Source organism: Rhinopithecus roxellana, chromosome 6 (genome assembly GCF_007565055.1).
Source record: "Rhinopithecus roxellana isolate Shanxi Qingling chromosome 6, ASM756505v1, whole genome shotgun sequence".
Classification (NCBI taxonomy): domain Eukaryota; kingdom Metazoa; phylum Chordata; class Mammalia; order Primates; family Cercopithecidae; genus Rhinopithecus; species Rhinopithecus roxellana.
Window position 1 is genome coordinate 11,770,609 of NC_044554.1, and position 25,113 is coordinate 11,795,721.

General features: G+C 37.1%; 2 protein-coding genes across 7 annotated transcripts in view; one reads left to right on the top strand and one right to left on the bottom strand.

The window, feature by feature from the left end:
- Positions 1-2,322, top strand: part of COG5 (component of oligomeric golgi complex 5) — a 366,355-nt gene extending 364,033 nt beyond the window's left edge. For all 3 annotated transcript variants that reach the window (XM_010382422.2, XM_030932305.1, XM_030932306.1), the window contains one exon: positions 1,426-2,322. In XM_010382422.2, coding sequence (XP_010380724.1) covers positions 1,426-1,540 — 115 coding nt within the window. In that variant the 3' untranslated portion in view covers positions 1,541-2,322. The remainder of the gene's footprint in view (positions 1-1,425) is intronic.
- A 181-nt stretch (positions 2,323-2,503) lies between these two features.
- The window catches only part of HBP1 (HMG-box transcription factor 1), a 33,716-nt gene continuing 11,106 nt past the window's right edge, over positions 2,504-25,113 (bottom strand). For 2 of the 4 annotated variants that reach the window (XM_010382423.2, XM_010382424.2), the window contains exons 3-11: positions 22,851-23,079; positions 19,493-19,634; positions 18,973-19,084; positions 18,776-18,888; positions 16,021-16,177; positions 15,171-15,315; positions 9,105-9,422; positions 4,712-4,853; positions 2,504-3,605 (exon numbers count right to left, since the gene is read on the bottom strand). In XM_010382423.2, coding sequence (XP_010380725.1) covers positions 3,588-3,605; positions 4,712-4,853; positions 9,105-9,422; positions 15,171-15,315; positions 16,021-16,177; positions 18,776-18,888; positions 18,973-19,084; positions 19,493-19,634; positions 22,851-23,079 — 1,376 coding nt within the window. In that variant the 3' untranslated portion in view covers positions 2,504-3,587. The remainder of the gene's footprint in view (positions 3,606-4,711; positions 4,854-9,104; positions 9,423-15,170; positions 15,316-16,020; positions 16,178-18,775; positions 18,889-18,972; positions 19,085-19,492; positions 19,635-22,850; positions 23,080-25,113) is intronic. The other 2 variants (XM_010382426.2, XM_010382425.2) reach the window with 1 other exon arrangement.

Sequence of the window (25,113 nt, forward strand, 5' to 3'; positions counted from 1 at the left end):
GGGACTGGATGTGGAAATGTGTGTAGCAAATTAATAGGATTTGGTAACTGTTTTAGGTGTAGGAGGGGAAAAGAACTTACCTTAAGTTGATGGTGCCCTTTGTTGAAATAAGATAACGCAGGCTGAACGCTGCCCCAGTTTTTTGACAAGTGAGTTTGAGGGCTACCTGGAAGCAAGTCAGATAAAACTGTCCAGAGGACAGGAAGCAGCAAAGATCAGGAGGGGGAGGTCAGGGCTGGAACTTAAGAGATCTGAAATCCCTTTACGTGGACAGTGGCTGGTGGGATGGAAGGGCACTACAAACTGATGAGTGATAGCCAGACTCTGGGGAAGGGTATTTCCCACAATTCAATGAAAAATCTTGAACAAACCCAGTTAGATTAGTATTTTCAGTATTTGAGAGCAAAAAGAAAACCACTTAAGAATTAAGTGCTATTGTGTGTGAACTGAGTAATGGTATTAACTTACATCTTTATACAAATGCTCCAATCTCAAACTGAAATTTTGAAGAAAATATAATTATGACAAAAATGTGTTTGTGTACCTGGTACTTAAACAGAACAATAATTAAAAATTAATCTAGTAGCCATTTTAGCTCCACGTAAACAGATGATCTGGAATTAAAAGGTGATGTCTCGACACTGAGACTAATGAACTTTTTCTGTAAAAGAAGCGTCAGATATATTTCAGACTTTGCAGGCCACATGGTCTCTGCCTCAACTATTCAACTCTGCCACTGTGTGACAGCATCCACAGACAAATATATAAATGAACAAGCATCAGGCTAGATTCAGCCTGCAGGCAGTTTGCTAACCCCCAACCTAATCCATGAGAACACCATAATCATAAATAATGGAATGGTACCGCATTCCCTTGATTAAATTCAGACTGCTTCCCAATCATATATTTTGCCAATAAATACAGTCCAAGAGCACTTATTCTAGTTGTTGGTTGTTCATAGTTCATCAAATAACAGGATTATAATGCATCTACTGGTGTTACCCAATGTGTCAAAGGGCCCCATCCCCCTGTACTCTTGAGCATGCCTTTCAGAGGCACAGGATGCCCCTTGTGAGCTCTGGGAGTAGGCACAAGTGCCTATTCCGTTGCAGGCGTCTTCAGTAGGAAAGCAGGGAAGAGGGAAATTGAGAACGTATTTACACAGCCAGAGGGCTCTGGAGTACATGACTAGACCACTAAGAACAATGCAGACTGAAAACATGGTTATAGTTTTTCACACTAAACATAGTCACTGTAGTAACAGTACCAGTAAATGAGTGAAGGCTGTTGGTCACTTGGCTTGAGAAACTGAGCATTAACAGTTGCAGAAATTAGCTTATTAATAATTTTTATACATTGGTATCCCCTAATCTGTTTTATGTGATTTATGTCATATTCTGACATTGTTTTCATTTCGGTTTTCAGGGGAGCCCTGGAAGCTTACGTTCAATCAGTGAGAAGTAGAGAAGGCAAAGAATTTGCACCAGTTTATCCCATAATGGTTCAGCTGCTTCAGAAGGCTATGTCTGCTCTTCAGTAACAATATGAAAGCTTTGTTGATCTCCACTTTGTGCTAACCCATTCATAGTTGGCAGTTAACACATACTCCAAAAGACAGCTACTATCTACTATTTTAAGAATGTAATTGATTGTTCTGTATTTCCTATCAACCTTTATTTACCTCTTTAGCACTTATACTTTAGCATAAAAATGTCGAGTCATCACCTTTTAATTCCATGGACCTGATTTTTCCAGAAAGATGTTTTCCTCTTTCAGATTTTTGTACAAGGCTAAAATTTCTTTTCCATCCATAACCGAGTCCTCCTATGGGTACATAAACCCAAAGTCCCCACTTCTTTTAAAAGGATATGAACATGTTATATAATATGTACCCTGCTTCCCCCAACCCTGCCGCCTTCACTAAATAAGCATGTAGCTCTGTGGTTTCCAAATTTGGCTGCACATTCATATCACCAGAGGAGTTTTTAAAAATCCTGATGCCCAACTTGCACTCTAATTAACATGTCTGGGAGTGGGAGCCTGACACCAGTATTAAAAAAAAAAAAAAAAAAATCCCCAAAATGATTCCAATAGACAACAAAGTTGAGGAACCACCGGCACATCCCAAAACTAAGATACAGGGTTAAATGGCCTTGTTTAAGTATGTCATACTGTATCTTTAAATAAAGCAAGGCTTTTGTTACACTTTGTCATATCATTAACAGCAGACCTTTGGGCTGTTTAACCTTATAACAAAGATACCATGTGAAAAATAAAAATTTTTATTCTATAGCGATTCTCTATAACTGGTAGATAATCTAAGTCCTTATTTTCTGATGGCTCTTGTTCCACTATTAACATTTTTGTTTTTAATTTTTAAAATCCCATCAGCAGCCTCCTAATTAGCAGTGTTAGGAATCTGCCTTATGTTTTCCATCTCCTGAACCTGTTATTCTGAGAACTCATAAATAAAATCAGCCAAGATTAACCAGTAAATGTCAGAGATAAGCAACTTTTTTTTCCATTTATTTGAAATAATATACAAGAATATAGTGTGCAAAATTTAGGGGCAACATCATGAAGAAGTGTAATGAACTGAAATCAATTTTACAGCTGTGATTCCTAACCAGAAACACCACTTGGTAAGTAACATGAAAAGCCATGATTGTAGCTCAGAGCAAAAGCAGCTGTATTGCCAATGTATTTGCTCTAATTTTAGACAGTTGGAGGAAATTAAAGTGCAAGTGTTGCACTGCAATAAGTGCAAAGTCTGCCCCCACCATAAAGATTATGATGACAAAATATATTTAAGATACATGGCTGAGGAGATATAGAACACGAAGTTAAAAAATACAATGGTGTTGACTGTTAATAGCACCATTACAGTGACTATATCCCAATGCTATTAACTGACTTTACCTTGGCCTGGGCTAGGTCTCCATTGGAAATAACGGATGGCTGCTGCCACCTGGTGCATCAACTCAGCATGCCATGGTAACTGCAGCAGGTGGCTCTTAGGCTGGGACACCAACACCAGCCACCTGCCACATGTTCTGGTAGCCTCTTGGCACTGACCAGACTAGGAGCGCCTATGTTTGGCACAGATGCTGAGCCATGTGGTGGTTACTCGAAGAAAGGCCGACTCCCAGCTTCTGCTTCATTCCATCATGTGTACAATACAGATTAATAAGCAGTAAGGAGCCAATGTATAAACAGCAGTTACATATTTTTTAAATTCCCCTTTCGTACAATTTAAAATAAAACATGTATACACTTTTCCTCTCTTTCTACTGTACTTTAGCACCACAGGATATCAATTTTCAAGCCTATATTACCTGATAGACATATATGAAGTTTGGAAGAAAAATAAGGCAATTTGGTTTAAAATGTTGATAGTTTTAGCTTAATGCTCTAATGGAGAAAGCAAATCCTCACTCATATTATTAAATCATTTCAAGACTCAATGCTATCAGTATCTTATGGTCACACGAATTGAGGACAAATGGTGAGACCTTGATCTTCTTAAGTCTTTCCATCAAGAGTCAATGTATATGCAAATATAGACTTAAGAACATAAGCATCCTGGTTTAATGTTGTTGTGAGCCCTGTGGAAATAAAAAACTCAGTGAATGTTTACAAATCAATACATAGTAACCCTATATATGAAAGCTAAGATGTGTAAGATGTTTATAAATTTACTATTAGAAAATACTGCTTCTTAAAGGTGATTTTAAAAAGCTAGCTGATATCTGATGGCTCAAGCATCCAGAAAATGTATGCAATCATAAGACACTGACTAGGATGAGCAGAATAGGATACAGGCAAAGTCCTAACACATGAAATTCTAAATTAACCAAGAACTTCCAAAACTCAGTTCAGTCACCTCTCTCATCTGACTACTGACCACTATTTTTAAAGAAATTCTTGAAAAATTTAAACAGATGTGACCTGCATGTTACTAAGAAACAGGCACAAGTACACAGAGTGAATTTAAAATATCTTTGGCCAGCTCTCCTACTATAAACTACTGATTATCTTCCCTTCATTTTTTAATGATATTTCAAATTGACCCCACTGTATCACACACAATTTTCTTGCAATTAATCTAAAAACACTGAACCTAAAAGATGCTAGTTTAGTAATGGAAAAGTTGTAAGAAACAAGTCTATCCAACATAGCTTATCATATAGACTTATTTGCCACCCTTCCTGGGCCTTTCTATTTCTTCTCCCCCTCGAAATTTTTCAATCTAGAAATTCTGTGCCAATGGCACAAGTCCCCATGAATGGTAGCTAACATTCCCCCAACACCTCCAGCCTCACTGGTCCCTCACCAATTAAGGACAAGCTGTTGTGACATACCAAAAATTAGAGAAACTTTCTACTGTGATATTAATGGATTAATAATGCTTATCTTTCAACCCAACTAGAAATACTGTATTCCAAAATTATTTTTCCAACCAATGTTTAGAACAAACATTCTTTTTAAAGTTTGCCTGAGATTTCGACTTTCCATGCTAAGACAGTAAATGACACTTGAGGAAAGGCAGTCTTTATATGATGATGCGAAAACATTATTAGGTTTTGAAGTATAAAAATAATAGAGATAACATCAACACAACCTCTTAAAGGTTGTAACAACTGCTCCAACATGCCAGTACACCTACAGGGACAAGGCAAGATCATTTTAAACACTATTTATTGAAACATACTGAATTGGTTCTTTTCCTCTTCCAACAGTCAGGATTTAAACGTTTCTGTTCTTCAGCCAAAGCCTTTGCTTCTAATGTGTACATTCTTCTCTCTTCATTCTTCATTTTCTTCCACCTGTCACCAAGGATCACACTTATGGCTCTGTAAAATAAATATTTACACAATGCTGAAGGTACACATTTTTCATAAATCTCATGTCAAGTGCTGCTACTTTAGGAGAAAAATGTGAAGTTAAAAAATGAAAATCTTGTCTATCATAGAGATGGGAAAAGGTCAAGGCCATAATACTCATTTCCAGTAAAATCTCGAGTCAGATAGTCCATTGTGCCGTATCAGCAGCATGAAGTATTCCAACTTGTACTAAAAGCTAATCTCACTCACTATTTGTGCCCGTGACCTATCAAATAGTTTTGATAACAGGTCTTTTTTCATTCACACAACCATAATGTAAGTGTAGAATTAACTATGCATGCCTTACTATTTCTCAAGAGAAAACCAAATAAATCAACCTTTAGGCAATGTATTTTATTACTTGAGAAAACTGGATAAACTCAAAATGGTAAGAAGTTAAACTGATAGAATACATCATGACTAAAATTAGAAGCTATTTTCCCCTGTTTGTTACTCTGCTATGAAACCTAAAACAGTCTCAACTAGGGCATACAGATGTAAACCACCTTCCTTCTACAAAGACCTTTTAACTATTCGCTTCATGACACCCATATAAGACATAAGATTCTGGAAATTTTGCACAAAGCACATCAAGTGATTTTTTTTTTTTTTTTTTTTTGAGACGGAGTCTTGCTCTGTTGCCCAGGCTGGAGTGCAATGGCGCCATCTCGGCTCACTGCAAGCTCCACCTCCCGGGTTCATGCCATTCTCCTGCCTCAGCCTCCCCAGTAGCTGGGACTACAGGCGCCCGCCACCACGCCCGGCGAATTTTTTTTGTATTTTTAGTAGACACGGGGTTTCACCATGTCAGCCAGGATGGTCTCAATCTCCTGACCTCATGATCCGCCTGTCTCGGCCTCCCAAAGTGCTGGGATTACAGGCGTCAAGTGATTTTTATACTGACTAATATGGAAGCCAAAGCAACAGGCATTTGTGCCTTCAAACAGTAATAAACCACAGAAGCTCTCCTACAAGTGTATTTGTCTTTTTATCCAATAAGTTAATGCAGTTAAACATTGTGCTGCATTTTCCTTTATTATAAAACAATTTTTGGGCTGCATGTTGTGACTCATGCCTGTAATCCCAGCACTTCTGGAGGCCAAGGCGGGCAGATCACTTGAGGCCACGAGTTCAAAACCAGCCTGGCCGACATGGTGAAACCCCATCATCCCTCTCTACTATTTGCCAGGTGTGATGGCACACGCCTGTAATCACAGCTACTGGGGAGGCTGAGGCAATAGAATCGCTTGAACCCGGGAGGCAGAGGTTGCAGTGAGCCAAGATCCCACCACTGCACTCCAGCCTGGGGAACAGAACGAGACTCTCTCAAAAATAAATAATAAAATGAAAATCAATTTGTATATTCCATTTGCAGAACCCATTAAAAAAAAACTTTTAGTCTTGGGTTAAAGGTACCATATAATGGTTGACACATTTAAACAAATCAATACATATTCACACTATCTCAGTCATCCACAGTAAGAAAGAATGAGAGATGTTTTTGAAGGGGCCGACCCTGGGAAACAAATTTATTCTTTTAAGTTAAAAGATGACAGGTAATGAAATGTACACAATGCTATAGACTATATGCTGTATTCCCTAACTATAAAATACACACATCTAAAGATTATTTCTGCAGTGAATGTTACATCCAGATGGACATTTATAGCAACTTAAAATGAGCTACATGTCTCTGACCTATTCTAGTCTCCATTCCCTCAGAATTTGCCTCCAAATGAGAATTTATTCACTGAATTAAGGCAGCTTTATTAGAGACAGGGAAAAATCCATTTTCAAAATTATATATGACTTATCTCATTCACTTTAGAGATAAGTGACATCTGATGGCCCTCAGTGTTAGATGATTACCAGTATAGCACATGGCAGCAATGCTAAAATGCAAAGAAAATACTACATTTGGCTGGGCACGATGGCTCACATCTTTAATCCCAGCATTTTGGGAGGCAGAGGTGGGCAGATCACCTGAGGTCAGGAGTTCGAGACAAGCCTAGCCAACAAGATGAAACCCCATCTCTACTAAACTACAAAAAATTAGGTGTGGTGGTGCATGCCTGTAGTCCAAGCTACTTGGGAGGCTGAGGCAGGAGAATCACTTGAACCTGGGAGGCAGTGGTTGCAATAAGCTGAGATCACACCACTGCACTACAGCCTGGGTGACGCAGAGCAAGATTCCATCTCAAAAAAAAAAAAAAAAAAAAAAAAGATTTATGAGCAATAAAGAGTATAACCTGATTTAGAGATCCTATAAAAAGATCAGAAAACAAAACACCTAAAGATAAAATGAGATTTACACTTCTTATCATCAGGAGAGTCCAATCCCCCAGGATTGTAAATAAATACAGAATGCATCCCAGCTGACATTCTCTACTACTGGCAGGGAAGAGACTTATAGGGACATGAATCCCGTTTCTAGAAGTCAAAGGATATGTTTAATAATACCAGAAATGTACAAAAGGAGAAATGCAGCATGTACCTGTCACTAAATCCGAGGCCATTTTCTCAAAAACTGAACAAGGGGAAAGGTACAAATTATTCTTAATATGTCCTTAAAGCCTAAAAGTCAGTCACAGAGAAGTAGACTTCCAAACTAATTTTTAAAAAAAAACAGTTAAATTAATTGCCAAAAGTCACACAAATGACAGATTCAAGAGTTAAAAAATGTCAATAGTATTAAAAAGTCTCTTAGGGCTGGGCCCAGTGGCTCATGCCTGTAATCCCAGCATTTTAGGAGGCCAAGGTGAGCGGATCACTTGAGCTCAAGACTTCGAGACCAGCCTGGTCAACATAGTGAAACCTCGTATCTACTAAAAATGCGAAAAATTAGCTGGGTATAGTGGCACATGCCCGTAATCCCAGCTACTCAGGTGGCTGAGGCAGGAGAATCGCTTGAACCCACAAGCCAGAGGTTGCAGTGAACCAAGATCCTGCCACTACACTCCAGCCTGGATGACAGTGAGACTCCGCCTCAAAACAAACAAACAAAGGCTCTTAGAATTCTTGACTCGTAATTCCACACTTAGATTAGGAATAAGGAACTAGGACAAAGCTATTCATTACTGTGTTACATCTGACTTTTCTCATAATATCAAGATAAAGGAAATGGTAGTTTTGATCCTCAGGATACAAAGACTGGAAGAAGACAGCTTTATTAATATATGGAGAACCTGACTGGTATGAGAGGGATTCAGTAGTACAGGAATTGGAGATGAGTAAGGGTACAGGCAACAGAGTAGGAAGGACTTGAGTTGATTTGTATTCCCAGCTTCTACGAGGACAGCTCTTAAGTTCAGCCTTTTGACGACTCTGGCAACTTGCTACAAATTGCCAGTTCCCCGTACAATCCATAGTTGACTTAGGTGAAAAGCTGTTCCATAAAGATACAACTATCAATTGTTAGAACTGTGTCCTGTAACAGGTAAATAAGATGATTTTAAAAGGTAGATCTTGCACTTTGGGCAGCAGGCAGATCGCTTGTACCCAGGAGTTTGAGAAGAGCCTGGGCAACATGGCAAAACCCCATCTCTACAAAAAATACAAAAATTAGCTGGGTGTGGTGGCGTATGCCTATAATCCCAGCCATTCAGGAAGGTGAGGTAGGAGGATTAATTGAGCCTGGAAGATAGAGGCTACAGTGAGTCGCACCGCTATACTCCAGCCTGGGCTACAGCACAAATAATAAAAGGTAGACCCTTACTACTAAGGTAGGTAACCTAATTGTCTAGGTATTATAAAATAATTACATATAACCCTAAAAACTCCACTTAAACTTCTTAAAGTCAACCTGGCCGGGCACGGTGGCTCACGCCTGTAATCATGGCACTTTGGGAGGCCGAGGCGGGTGGTTCACCTGAGGTCAGGAGTTCGAGATCAGCCTGGCCAACATGGTGAAACCCTGTCTCTACTAAAAATACAAAAAATTAGCCGGGTGTGGTGGTGGGCACCTGTAGTCCCAGCTACTTGGGAGGCTGAGGCAGGAGAATTGCTTGAACCTTGAAGGCTGAGGTTGCAGTGAGCCGAGATTGTACCACTGCACTCTGGCCTGGGTGACAGAGCAAGACTCCATCTCAAAAAAAAAAAAAAAGTCAACCTATGAGTTGAATAAAAGATATTAAAGAGTAAGTTTACTTAACTATTCCAGTTACTATGAACCATATTGAAGTGTTACTCATTTATTATAATCAGAATTATCACTATTTTTACCTGTTATCTTTCCCTGGATACATCTGAGTATATTCAACTCTGTATTTTTTGGCAAAAAGCATGAAGGCATTCATTGGTCTTTTGCACTTATTAGGAGAAGTGGCACTCACAGTCCCTGAGCTGTGGTTTTTAACAGCTTTAGCATACAAAGAGTTGGAAGAGAGCTGTGATGATCCAGGTGAGCCACAGTTTTTACTGAATCCAGATCTTGCGAAGTCTTGACCACCAGGTCCTCCACAAGACAAAGATGCACGACGCTGGCGAGCCATACTACTTAACACATAAACTGCGGAAGAATCCATAGGTGTGAAGTCATAGCTATAAAATTAAAAAAAAAAAAAGATTTTAATTCAATTTAGAATTCTGATTTCTAAAAAGCAGGTATTAAAAAAAAAAAAAAACCCTTAACATGATTGGAAATTTCAGTGCATATCCCCCTGTAACATGTTACCAACACTAACAACTTTTACCACTGATAGTTGCTTATAAAATGAAATCTCTATATGTGCCAACTAAAATTAATTTCTTTAAAAAAACCTCTGTAAATACAAAAGCTTAAAAAAGACTTTGAACCTCCCAAAGTTATAATCAGCATACTTTATTCATAGCAAGTAACTCCTCCAAATCCTACACAACCCACTTATTTTTACTTTAAATTCATTTCTGGACAAATGTGACAATATGATTTCTTGGCCTATAGGCACCCAGACCTAGAAAATTAAAATGGAGTGGCAGGCAACATATCAGGCCTAAGGACTAAATACTACAGAAAACAAAAGGTTGGGAAAGGGCAGTGAAAAGCTGTTAAATGTGGCTAAAAGAACTTAAGGCCAGGCCTGGTGGCTCACGTCTGTAATCCCAACAGTTTGGGAGGCTGAGGTGGGTGGATCACCTGAGGTCAGGAGTTTAAGACCAGCCTGGGCAACATGGTGAAACCCCATCTCTACTAAAAATACAAAAATCAGCTGGGCGCAGCAGCACATGCCTGTAATCCCAGCTATTCAGGTGGCCGAGGCAGGAGAATCGCTTGAACCCGGGAGGCAGATCGTGCCACTGCACTCCAGCCTGGGCAACAGAGTGAGACTCCGTCTAAAAAAAAACCAAAACCAAATAAATAATTAAAGGAACTTAAAATACCCAGTAATCTGGGTCATTTGTTTAGGTAGAGAGAGCCATACATACATCACTCTCCTGAAAGGCCATCCATGAACTATAACATAGCCTAATAACATAAAAAAGTTCATTGTAAAAACCCACCTTTGTCGGCCGGGCGCGGTGGCTCAAGCCTGTAATCCCAGCACTTTGGGAGGCCGAGACGGGCGGATCACGAGGTCAGGAGATCGAGACCATCCTGGCTAACCCGGTGAAACCCCGTCTCTACTAAAAAATACAAAAAAAACTAGCCGGGCGAGGTGGTGGGCACCTGTAGTCCCAGCTACTGGGGAGGCTGAGGCAGGAGAATGGCGTAAACCTGGGAGGCGGAGCTTGCAGTGAGCCAAGATCCGGTCACTGCACTCCAACCTGGGCGACAGAGCGAGACTCCGTCTCAAAAAAAAAAAAAAAAAAAAAAAAAAACCGCCTTTGTCAGGAAAGGCCACATTTTGTTCTGTATGTTCAGTTTACATAGACATGGAAATAAGCTAAAGATTTCTCTTGTTCCTATAGTACTTTTCTGTCTTCTTGGCAGGAAACCTTTTATTCAGCTTCTAATCTGAACTTAGCTCCTACTTGCTTCTCTGAAACAGAAATTCCGGTAATACATCAAAATAGGTTAACATTAGCTACAGGAATACCATCTGCCTAAAGGTAAAACAGGAGACTACAACATTCTAAAGATAGGTGGAAACAGCCAAAGCAATGAGGGTGGTTGGTCCATGCCACTGACTACACACAGTAAATGCCTTTTACCAATTATCAAGTACATGATGTCTTTTTTTGAAAGTATTGCATGAAATAAATGTACTTAAACTATGACTCCAAAATTACCTAATGAATGCTTAGCAATCAGTATTATGTCAGGAAAACAATGTCTGCTTTCTTCAGCCCCGCCCATACATAATTTAGAAAAATAGCAAACTTCAGCACTGACACAAAATTACCCATCTCTACTGATGGAAAATGATTACAACTTAAAATACCAAAAGATACTGGGTAAACTAATTACTAAAATTTGAAAATTCCACCATCTAGTGGCACAAATATAACTATCATCTACTTCCATTACAGATACAACTTAAATCAGTTTTAAATATTCAGTCACAAAATTCAATGACTATTACTGTAGCAGTAATGACATAGAGTATCTTTAAAAATAGCTTCATCTTTTGCTATACTACCTTAGGTAAGCATTCATTCTCTTCACTAAAGCACCTGTACCCAAATGTGCCTTTCACAGCTCTACTTTGTGTACATGCCATTCCTTAAGCTTAGAATGCCCATTCCCACTTCACTGTCTGATCACTAGTCTTAATGGCAAACTCCACAATAATGTACTGCCTGTTAACCATGTCACATATATTAACTAATTTAATCCTTCCAATAGATTTTTTTTTAAAGGAGCCATAGAAATATTAATTTACTCAAGCTTCCATAGCAAATCAATTGCAAAGCCAGGATTTGAATCCAAGCAGTCCAGATCGAGCTCACGTTCCTAACAGGTACGCTGCCTCTCAATCAGCATGTACATTTACTGTATACATTTACTAATCTATTTCCTTTTCTAGACTGGAAGCAAAGAGGCATGCCCATTCTTAACTTATTTTTTAACCAATTCTGAAAATAATAATGGAAATTTTTAATTGAGTTCAAATTCCAGCTAGTAATATGACCTTGGCCAAGTTAAATAAACCCTATAGCCTCAGTTTACTTATCAGTGAAATTATGCTATGCAGTGGTGCCAAAAAAGAACAATAAACGTAAGAAACAGGGCAGAAGCTGGCACAGTGTATTATGCCATTAGGTGTATCTATTATTGTAGAATTATCTTAGGTGAGTAGCTAGAGTACTAAAAATGTGGAATCTTGACAAGATATGGGCTTGAATCCTAATTCTGACACTAACTGCCTTTATTTTGGGCATGTTCCTTAACCTCTCAACTTTACTTCTCTCTGTAAAATGAGGATATAATCTACAAATAGGGTAATTAATATGAAATAAATTAACATTATATACATAGTAGGCACTCAGTAAGTTTGTTAAATCATATTACTTGAACAGAAATGTCAACTTCAAAAAGTCAAAACTGACTGTTTTAAACGCCCGAGGCCTAGAAGGTTGGCCTCAATTCTCAAGTGTTTCAGAATGGGCTACTTACAACAGAACCTTGAATTATGTATGAGAACTCATCAACTGATTGCTGACTTCTGATTCTTGCTGAGCTAGACACTACTCACATGTCCTCTGTAAATCATGACCCGAGAGTTTGCTTGGAGCAGTTCCACTTGGACTTTTTCCTCTTCTTACCTCTTTATCTTCTTGCCCTCCCTAGGCCAGGCATCATCTCCCTTAACCAATCCAATCCACAATGAAAATATAGTCACTTTCGGCTTCTCAATTTTGTCCTGGTTTCTCCATGATGATACTACCCATTTCCACTCCTTTGCAGGGTGGGTGCTCCTGCTGTTATACTGAAGTCACTCAACAATAAAATAAGACCAATGACTAATGTCATCTTGGGAGTGATTATTATTCAGTGAGATCAAATGGTTAAGAATTTGCTATCTCAGAAAAACAGGAATTAGGCAGGCAAGTTTTCCCTTTTGCTTTAAAAAAGTTTTGTGCTATGTAATAATATGTAAAATTTACATATATATGTAAGTTACGAAGCATACAAATAAATGAGTGACCCCACAATTCAAATTAAGAATATTTCTATTATCACTTAAAGTTCCATATTTGCCACCCCCAGAAATAACCACCCTCCTGAATGTTTATCATTCCTTTATTTTTTCAATTTTATTATGAAAATAATACTCATATATACGATATATAAATACTATAGCAGCATTAGTTATATTACTGTCTTTCTTAATATGTAAGACAGTGTTTCATTATGCGGAAATGACTGCTATCCTTTCAAAAGTCTACTTACAAGATTGAACCTTGATTAATTTCTAGAACTTGGATTTTGAGGGGTCCCATCATTCCCACAACTAAGTAGCTTACTATGCCTAAACTGGATGTACAAACAACAGGTTACTCTGAATGCCTGCTTTCCTTTTGCAAGTTTGGATTTTGATATGTGCCAGGCAGAAGAAACCTACGTGACCGCTCTTAATAAAAACCCTAGGTGCCCGAGTGAGTCTAACGAGCTTCCCTAGGAGACGAAATTTCATATATGTTGTCACAGCCCACTGCTAGGGGAATAAAACATGCCCTTAATCCCACTGGGAGAAGATCCCTGGAAGCCTCGCTTCCCCCAGACTTCACCCCACATCTTTTCCCTTTCCCAGTTTTGCTTTGTATTAATCTTTTTGCCATAATAAATCACAGCCATGAGCATAACTATGTGCTGAGTCTTGTGAATTCTCTGAGCAAATCATCAAACCTGGGGGCTAGTCTTCAGGGACCCCTGACATAATTATATAATGTGTGCTACATACCATATATAATGGTTATTTTATTTATTTCTAAGGAACATGATTCCATAAAATAGACTCATACTGTGTATTTCCAAGACTTATTTTTACTAAACATTGTTTTAAAAATTGATCCATGTTTTAAAGTGTATACCTAAGGTTCATTTATTTTCTACTAATTCCACTATGATTATAACAGAATTCATGGAGTTACTCTCCAGTTAATAAATATTGACAGTTTCCACATTTTTGCTATCATGAGCAATACAGCTACAAACTTACTTGCACATCTCCTTGAGCATGATTACAAGAATTTACTTCTCTAGGATATATATAAAAGAGGAATGAAATTGCTAATACCTTTACAAGATAAAGCCAAATTATCTTCTAAAATTTTTCTATCAGGTTACAGTCTTACCAAAACATAGGAGTTATCACTAATCTATATACCCTAAGTATCAGTCCTTAAAATTTTGACTCATTTTTCTAGTTTTTCAAAAAAGAGTTTATATGAGGGATATAATCAAACAGCATTAAGACTATAAGCTTGTAGACATTTATTGAGCATGTGGCTTGTGTCAGGCCCTATGCGATTTGCTTTTTTAATAATAGTTTCATCCTCATGATATATAAAATATATTAATTAAACTGAATGAAATAAAATCTACAGGCCAGCAGGGACTCTTGAGAATTCTCTACTTAGTGCCCGTACATGCCTATGGATTTGACAATCATCTTAAAGAAAGAATGTGTCTTTAAATCCCAGATATCTACAAGCAGACTTTCTCTGGGTTCCTTCTAGGAGCAAGGAACTGTTCCTTCTAGGAGCAAGGAACAAAGACCAATTGTTCCAGTTTGTCTAGGACTGAGGGGTTTCCTGAAAGCTGGACTTTCAGCACAAAAACCAGGAAAATCCCATATAAATGAAGATAGCTGACCAACCTTCTGGAGTCAGGACACATTGGTTCTTGTCCTACTCGGCCGCTTACCAGCAACGTGATCTCAGGAATGACCACTTCCCTCTCTAAGCCTTTAGATGTCAAGTTTGGGCTATTTTCTACTGTTTGTTAAACCATGCAACTAATGCCCTTGGTCAAAATGAGTATTAAACAAAGATACGGTTAACTAATATATCAAGAAAAATACAGTTAACTACAAAAAACACAAGAGATGTATAAGCTGTTTAAAAACAACTGGCCAGATACCACAACTTTTTAAATATAACTATCAAAGCTGAACCATTAAACTCTTGATCATGTAACATGTGATATTCTTCCTAATCTAATCTAATCTAAATTGAGTTTTATAAACTCAATTTTCCTATATGACAACTATATGCAAAACTCTGTTAACTATTATACTTTAATCACCTAATACGTTTTCATTTCATCATTCTCAAATACTTCCTAAATATCTGACTTACAACCATTAGGGAAATGAAGGGCAAACTTTAGGAGGAAAATAAAACAAAGAATTAATCCAATATTACCTTTTAAATGTATCAAAAACACCTGAATCATCAAAATTAATGGCATCGGGGTGTCCAGGAGGTAGACATACATCGCCAATATGAACTTCACAACATGGAATGCCATGCTGTACCACAGTCAAGCTTGGATAAAATGATGACCAACCTAAAGTTAAACAATGTTGCATAAAGGATGAGGACTCACAGAAAGCACCCTACTTTAGAACAGACATATCATTTCTATATCTTAAAAATAAAAAGTTATTGCTAAGTCTCAAGAGATTCTCTAACACAAGTCATGTATCTTTACAATAAAGTACTAGATAAGTATTTCCTTTCAGCAATGTAAAAGCCCTCCAAAACTAGCTTATCATTCAGCATTTTATTATATATAGAGCTCCATCAATCAGCACGTCCATCAGTCTACAATGACAATAAGTGATAAATGATGACTCAGACCATGAAATAGTTTCTGAATTATAAAATTATGTTTAACATGGTGTTACTGTAATAAGGCTATGAAGAGTGATTCGGGTTTATATCATATTTGGTAACTCTTAATGAAAATGTGATTACCAGATCACTACATTCCCCAAACTATACCAAGATAACAGAAAGCTTATTATAGTATGCTACATGAATCTAAAAATTTCTTATACTCACAGGAAATAGAGTTCCACCTGACAACTGCTAAGATACTTAAGCACCATTAGGTATTATTATAAGCATTCCCTATGGTAGTTTTTTATTTAGTTTGAAAGATGTTTTCCCCTCAAATTATTTTTTCTTAATCATCAAAGCTACAGACATAGTTAAAGATTTAAGAAGCTTTGTTTAAAAAACGTTACTACAAATGCAATTCAAGCCCTACCTTTATTTTTAACATAGAAAGGGTGGTCCAGCTTACACTCTACGGTAAGTAAACCATCTTCTACTGTACCAGGATCAAAAGTCAACTTCAGTACAGACTCGCCAAATGATACACTTTCTTCATGTGATAACAACTTTAGACCATCAGAACCATAGCCCTGAAAATATATGCATAGCATGAATGAATTGGAGATATTCAATTCAAAACACTGTGAAGTTCCCATTACATGTAAGACTTTGTGGAAAAGGTAAAAATAACCAAGACAGGATCCCTGTCATTAAAGAGCTTTCAAACCCAGTAGTGAAGAAAGACACATATATAAATAACTAGACTGGAATAAGCAATGACACTCAAGTATAAATAATGGTGATGCAGTTTAATAAAGAGTTATTAATTCCAAAAGAGAGATTAAGGAGGATTTTCAATTCCAATTGGAACTGAGAATGCAACTTAGAAAGATGGAAGGACACACCTTGCACCAAGAAATCTGTAATTAACAACTTCTTTGGGGAGTGCTGAGTATTTGCTAAAAATACAAGGTGAGTTCAGATCTGGGGCAAATAAAGTTAATAAAGAGAGGCCAGTTAGTAAAAGCCTCTTAAAGACAAGCAAAGTACTTACACTTTTTGCTTAGAAGGTATTCGGAAATCAATCAAAGTGTTTTTATCAGCAGACTGTCAATTTTTAAGATGATGGTGAATAAGAAGAGACTCTACAGAAGGAAAGATCTCATATTCAATTACTTGAGGATATAATGAGAGACACCTATTACAGACCTGAATTGACAAGTGCAATGGTAATAGAAGCAGACTAATTTAAATTCAATGAATATTGAGCATTTAACACATGCCACATGGTAGGATCTGAAAATACAAACACTAACAAACATGATCCTTACCCTTACATTCACCGAAAAACAAAGGAGACAAACATGCCAAAAGCTTGGTATAGTATCCAAGCATAATTATGCTAACGCATGAACAAGGTAATGAATAAGAGAGAATGACTTAAAAATTTTTACAGAATTAGAATGAAATGAATATAAATGGAAGAAATAGAATAGTAAAAGACAACTTCATGGTTTTGAATCTGGTAATCAAGAAGGAGGATAATAACAACTTTAAAAGAATAGGAGAAAAGTAAGCCAAGAAGAGGAAGAAAAAGGTGAGGGTAGTTTTGGTCATACTAAGCTTAGTTCAAAGAACTGACTGATATTCATGTAGAGATGCCTAACATGCAGCTGGAAATGTGCAGGTGAAGGTTATAGACATAGACTGGCAAATAATGAAATTACAAAATCTTCTAATTCTCAGGGCTACAGGAGACCTTAAAAGTAATCCAATCCCATTTTTCAGATCAGGCAGCCAACACTCAGAGGGGTTAACAATCTGCCTAAGATCAGTAACACAGATAATTGCTGGAGAAGCTATAAAAAGAGTCCAGGTTTCCTGACTCCAAGTCCAGTGTGCTTTCCACAGGACACGATGGAGGTGCTGCTGACATTATCAGAAGAGAGGAATTGGTGAAGAAAGTGAAGGGGGCAGAATCTTGTCTAATATTCAGCATTGTGGACAGTCAAGTACCAGGCCTAAAAGACTGAGAATCAGGATGCTGCCATGCTACACAAATCAAGGGAAGACAATGTCAGGAACTAACCCAATGTGTCAAATGTTGTACAGATGTCAAACAGAACAAATGAGGTCTCTCATCCTAGAAATCAGAATAATGCTAGTAACCCTTTGAGACAATTTTTGTAGAGCAGTAGAGGCGAAAGTTAAGACTATTGTGACCTTTACTAAAGTGAAGAGTAAAGAAAGGGGAGGAAACTGAAGGCAGCCAAGACAGGACAGTTTTTCTCAAGAGACTTAATAGTGAGACACAGCAGGATCAAAAAAAGAATTTGTACAAGCACATCTCACATGCCTATTTTCTTGCCTACAGGAGAGATGGAGAAATTAAAAATTTCAAAGTGAAAGGTGTCAACTTTATCCTAATATTGCTCGCTACTGCTTTTGCTTATCAACTTAGAAAATGCTAGTTTTAGTAACTTAATATAAAACAACTTATATAAAGTACCTTAACATAATTGACTGTCAATAATCTATAGGGGAATTAATCACTTTGTAGATTACCTAAGGCAAGGCTTTGGTTAGTTAATTTATTCATTACATATTTTTTTTTTTTGAGACAGAGTCTCGCTCTGTCACCCACGCTGGAGTGCAGTGGCGCAATCTCGGCTCACTGCAAGCTCCACCTCCTGGGTTCACGCTATTTTCCTGCCTCAGCCTCCCGAGTAGCTGGGACTACAGGCGCCCGCCACCACGCCTGGCTAATTTTTTTGTATTTTTAGTAGAGACGGGGTTTCACCGTGTTAGCCAGGATGGTCTCCATCTCCTGACCTCATGATCTGCCCACCTCGGCCTCCCAAAGTGCTGGGATTACAGGCGTGAGCCACCGCGCCCGGCCTCATTACATATTTTTAATATCAGTTTTCCCCAATGTAAAGTGTATAAAACACAAAGAAGCACCAAGAAATATACTATTTCCCATCCAAGAAAGCATGATAGAAAGGCAAACCTAAAATCAATGCTCCTCCCCATCAGACTAAGCAATGAGTGGTCATAAAAGTTATCTACCTAAAATGTAAGATGTCATTTAAATATGAAAGTGAATGGAGGAAATTTCTGTAGATTAACAACATATCTTGTTTCATTTTGAAAGATTTTGAAAAATTTTTTAAGACTTTTAAATTAACCTTGTGAATGCCCATTTGAAGATGTTCCTCATTATCACAGCCTTCAGCTCTAGCAAAATCTTCAACATCTTGCCATTCCTTATTGCTTCCCTTATGAAAGCATAGTCGTGTGCCTAAGGTTTAGGTAGAAAACAAGTATTAGACATGTGACTGTACTAGACAAGTAAGCTGTAGAAAATTCAAGGTTTTTTTTTTACCTTTCAAAAAACAGTGCCAGACAGTTGAAGGCCAGGAATTGCACCATCCCAAATCATCATCATCTGACAGGGAGGACATGCAGAAAATGCCAGATTCTGACTCACTATTTGCCTATGGAGAAAAATATTATCAACTTTTTTGTTTTTAAAATATACCTTTTAATATCTGTTTTCATCCCATGTCTTTAGGCCCATGCTTGCAGGCGGGTAACTTAATAATTCTAAACTGAGGGAAAATATAACGCCTTCAAAAACTGAAGATTGTCAGGCTGTGGGAGAATTTGATAAAAAAAAAAAAAAAAAAAAAGACACACACACACAAAAAAAACAAAGTTTTTGGAAGCTCAAGTTATATGCACATTCCCATTAATAATAAACTTTCCTAACACATAGTAGAGCTGTATATAAAATCAAATCCAGATCACTAACAGAACAGTGAGACTATTTCCTATGGGGAAAGTTAATGTATTTCAACTGTTGTGCAAACTTTATAAAAGTTTAACCTCATAAATAAACTTACCCTTTCATGTCTTACTGGTGTTTCCTCCTTCCAATGGTGATGAGGGAAGTCTGGCTCACTCTTCGAAGAAGAGGACACTGGTGGAGGGCGTGCATAGGAATGTAAACTTTTGCTAGTGGCTATGATGTGTACAGGAGATGATCTAAAATAAAGCAACAGTTTTAACCGTAAGCATAGGTCCTTAAAGTAGATCTTTCCTGTTGATGAAATAACTTCGTATTTAAAATGCCAATGTTATTACATTGAACACATCTATGGTAAACATGAATAAAGACAGCAAGATTTCATTTTATAATCATATTCCTTAACTCCTTATCCAAATCCTCCTCACATTTTAGATATCATTTTTTCAGATTTGACAATATATTTTAAATTACGACTACGGTTTCATTTATCCCATTCATTTTTCTATCAATACATATACATGTGTGTATTTCATTCGTGAATGATAATATCCACTTACGCAGGGCATCCTATCCACTTCTTTCTTCTACTTTGAGGTACTCAGTAACTCCCAGTATGAAGACAGCATTTAAGCTTAATGTAACCAACTCTGAACTCTTTATCTACCAACCACATATCACTGGGCAGATATAACAACTACCTTAAAAAAAAAAAACAAAAAAAAAACAAAAAAAAAACTACCTTAAGCAAAAATGCTTAAATTTTTTATAGCCGAGAGCAGCCTATCCACCCTCCTCGTAACTGGACACTGTTTCTTGTTTTCTAATACAAACTTGGTGAAAAGCAACTACATATAAGGTCTAGTTATTTTTTCTCCCCAAGGATCACCTTAAAAAAAAACTTTATCCATTCCCCTCTTCTCTTCCCCTCAAAAGTCTCTTTTACCAGACAATGCTCCCTTTAGAGTATATGGAGCTCCCAGGAGCATACCCAGATCCTTCCCTCACAAACAAACCAGATATTCATGGGTGGGGTAACAGAAAGAAACAAGCTTATAAAGGATGATTAATGATGTGTATGGACTCAGCAGTCTGGAAAGGAAGCAGAGAGGAAGACAGTCAGGTGGAGGAGGGAAAACCATCTGAAGGTAAGGTCCCAAATCAGGATAATTGTCTGAGATACCAAACAGAGATGTGGTCCTTAACAGAAAAAGTTTATGCATGTCTGTACTAATACTCTTTTTAAAAAGGAGAGGAAAGGCCAAGTGCGGTGGCTCACGCCTGTAATCCCACCCAGCAGTTTGGGAGGCCGAGGTGGGCAGATCACGAGGTCAGGAGATCAAGACCATCCTGGCTAACATGGTGAAACCCCATCTCTACTAAAAATACAAAAAACTAGCCAGGCGAGGTGGTGGGCGCCTGCAGTCCCAGCTACTCAGGAGCCTGAGGCAGGAGAATGGCGTGAACCTGGGAGGTGGAGCTTGCAGTGGACCGAGATTGCGCCACTGCACTCCAGCCTGCGCAACAGAGCAAGACTCTGTCTCAAAAACAAAAAAAAAAAAAGAGAGAGAGAAAGGACATCTTTCCAATTTTTCCCTTATTTCCTGAGAAACTATTAGCCCTTCAATTGCTACTTTATCCTCATTAACATTTTTCATTTTACCTTTCCAGAAATTACTTTTACATAAGGATCTATACTTTGCTTTCATGTTCATATCACTCCTTAAATCAAAAGGCCCTCAGATATCCATGCATTTTCGCATACTCTCCAAGTTTTGATTTCAAATTATATGCTGAATGTTTCATCTTTTGCCCAAAAACTGCCCATCCTGTTACTACACATTTAGATATAAATGAAGTATCAAAGAATGGCCAAACTGCTAAATATTCCTTTTGTTCATCCCTGACTCTCTAATTTTAAAAAGTGAGTTTTATCAGTTCTTCTGTTTAACCACTTAAAACAGAAGTGACAAAAAGTAAAAATAAATAAAAACGAAGAACAATGTGATATTCTAAAATGTATATGGCCTGAATACTCTGTGAAAATTAACATGCTAAACATGTCTAAACACTCACAGCATTGATTTCTTCATTTCTCTATCTCTGCAGGGGTAATATAAATTTTTACCTGTCCCCAACTCCTTAACTATACAGTTAAGACTTCAGATATCAAAGCTCAGTAACATAGTTTAACACCCAACAAGAAGTTGCATGAGCAGACAGTGTTAGGAGGCAGGCCAGAGAGCAGAGCATTACTCAAAATGCTGGACAGAATAATACATCCTCAGGGAGATACTCCTTTCCTTATGTCTTATGTTTTTATTTACACTGATTTTCTTCCGAAGGGTTTACACACTTTCCATAAACTGTATTATTAATCCTATGACTCTGCTGTAAAAACTGAAAAAAAGTATTATCTCTAGAGAAAGAAAACAAATCCAATAGTTAAATCGAGTTTTTTTTAAAAATAGTAATTTTTAGCTTTTTGACTATTAAGATTACAATGAAAACTAGGACTATAAAGGAAATAGGAACTCTGAAAGGAAGTTTTCTTTCCTATGGAAACAAACATGGAATTAAACTGAAGTTAACTAAATTCAATTTGCTCTAGTCAAGATCAATATCCTGCTAAATACAAGAAAAGCAGCACAACTTAATAGATTACAAGAAAAGTGAGATTTCATACCTAATAAGTTTATTTTTGGTAATGCATTACAATCACTTAGGAGCACTAACAAAGTTTACAGTTATTCCTAACACTCTGGTATATCTTTCCTACTCACAGGTGTGCAAATATGGGCATTTCTCTCCCTTATAAACTGTCATATTTATCCATTTCTTTTTATGGATAAACAATAAAGTGTTTTCCATTTAGGTCTCCCTAGGCATATTAGCTGGAAGCTTCCATAATTTCATAGCACAACTACTCATTTTCTTAAACTCCGTCTGGATATATGAAACAGTGATTTTGCCCACTTTTAATCCACTTTTGTAAGTTTAAGATTTCAGTATTAGCAAATTTTAGAATTAGCAAACAGGCAAATAACATAAGGCCACATAAACTATGGAAGAAATAAACCTAGACCAAAAGGAACCCAACTCAAGGTTGATAAAAGTTTAAAATATAATCTTGATTACAATGCTGCTTCTTTAGACAAATATAATTTTCATTTCTATATGTAGAAATGTACAGTAAAATTATTTCATGGTCTTATTTTAAACATTTACAAATATTTTTTACTCTATGGTTCTCATTATCACCTTTATCTAATTCTCAAAATATGAAATCATGGTAGTAAGTGAAATAAGTCTTTGATCATTAGATAAGGAGTTTAATTCTATGACTTAAATTCTAATAATTTAAAGCACTATTACTTTTAAACTAGAAAAAATTTTAAACAAAACCTTTTTGTAATGATATAATTTTTAAATAAAAATATAATCAATGCTCCTACCTATTGTAAAATGAGCACTGCATCAGTGGACTTTGTGGACTGGTCGCGATATTTGCCAATTCTGTTAGCCAGTCCACCTCATTTTCACGGTAAGTAGTTTCTGGTATGTCTGAGGTATTTTGGTTCCAAGATGGTCTTGTGTATTCTTGATGTGAAACATCTGAACTCAACTGGTACATGCCAGATTGAGTAGGATCACTTTGAACTGCCTGAAGTTCAGGAAGGTCATCTGCAAATAAGCACACTCAAAATCATAAAAAGGAAATTACTAATACAAGGAACAATATTATAACTGCAGTTAAAAGAGAAGTCAATTTTAGCTAATTAATTTTGAGAGAGGAAAAGCATAAATTTAACATTCTGTTCACAGACTGGAAAAACATGGTTTGGTTTGTGTTTTCTGCTTTTTATTCCCCCTAGGTTTTTGTACCTCACCTAGGAGAGACCCATATGAGACATTTTTACATTAACAAGTTAATGAAGAAAAGAGCATTTTATGTGTGCATTATGTACTTACTACTCACATACTTTAATAACCTGTTATACAGACTATAATGAAAACAATAATTTACATAATAATATAGATCACATAAATATTTATGCTACTACTTACACAACTCTGTGTTAAAGTCTTTCTTTTCACTAATAAATTCTCATCTTGTTAATATTTACTGGTTATTTACTGGTTATTTTTTCCTATAAGTGCATTCCTAAAAGGTAGTTCACGATACCCTTTCAGTTCCCCGTTAAGACGACTAGAAATATTACCCAAGTACCACTCATGTACACACCAAGCACTATACGGAACAATGAATTCCAAAATACTGAATTCTTTAAAAAAAAAATTATATATATATTCTTCTAAATATATATATATATACACACATATATTTGTATGTATGTGTGTATGCAGTAGGAAAGAAAAAGCATCTTTAAGGCTTAAAAAAAAAAAAACTCTCCATGAAACACATACTACAAACTCCACAAACCTACTGGGTCCCTTAAATATACAAGTCAAGAAAACTTCTAGTCTCCTCAATGTCACTATAAAAGTATGTATAATTCTATTCAGGAAAATATTCCAGAACAGTCTATTAAAACTGAAATGTCTTAATCTTTATAAAAAAAGAAAATTGTTTTTTTTGAGACAGGGTCTCACTCTGTTGCCCAGGCTGGAGTGCAGTGGTACAACTATAGCTCCCTGAAGCCTTGGATCCCTGGGCTCAAGTGATCCTCACGCCTCTGCCTCTCAAGAAGCTAGGACTACAGGCATATGCCCACCATGCCCAGCTAATTAAAAAAAAAAAAAATTGTAGAAATGAGATCTCGCTGCGCTGACCAGGCTGGTCTTGAACTCCTGGTCTCAAAATGATCCTACCACCTTGTCCTCCCAAAGTGCTGGGATTACTAGCGTGAACCATCATGCCAAGCCAAACTGAAATGTTTTAATTAGAAGTACTGACTCAGGATATCCATTCGTAAAAACTGACTTCTTTCATGGAGTCATGAAGGAGCCAAGGAGTTCTAGAACATCACACCAATTTAAAATAATTCTACCCTACAATTTTCATGCTGGTATAGCTATTTCCTTTCCCTCATTGCCTTTGACCAACATTCATTTACTGCAAAGGGTTCATTTGTTTCTGAAGTTCAGGAAATTAACTACTTTTTAAACGAAGTCATAGGTGGAAGGGGCATGTTATTTTACTCCCCTGGGCCCTAAGTTTCTGAGTTCCTCCTTAAACTAACAACATGATGGAAGAAGATCAACTACCTGATTAAAATGGCACTCCTTGCTCAAAAGTAACCAGTACTCAATAAATACTAGGGTCCAGAAAATCCTTGGCATTCAAGCAGGTTATGTGTCCCAAGAGCTTAAGATCTCCAAATTTCCAAACATTACCCACAGTACATAATCTCCATTTCATCATTTGTAAAAATAAGACAGCTGTATCTTCTCCCCAGCATTTTTATAAACATGAAGGGAAACCCCCATATATTAAATGGGGGCAACGCCAAGCTGAAAAGCTGGGCAGCAAGCCAAGGTCACTCATTAGTTCTATATTCCTGAACACCAGCCTCGAAGCAATACAATTCAAAAACATACCTCAAATTTACACATTTCTACAGGTCACATATCTCGAGGAGTAGTTCAGCAATAGTGACAACCATAAATGTCAGATCCTCAAGTTTCAAGGGTCCACTGTAATTTCCACATCCTACCAGCAAATCTGCCACGAAGTGTGGCTAAGCATATTTTACT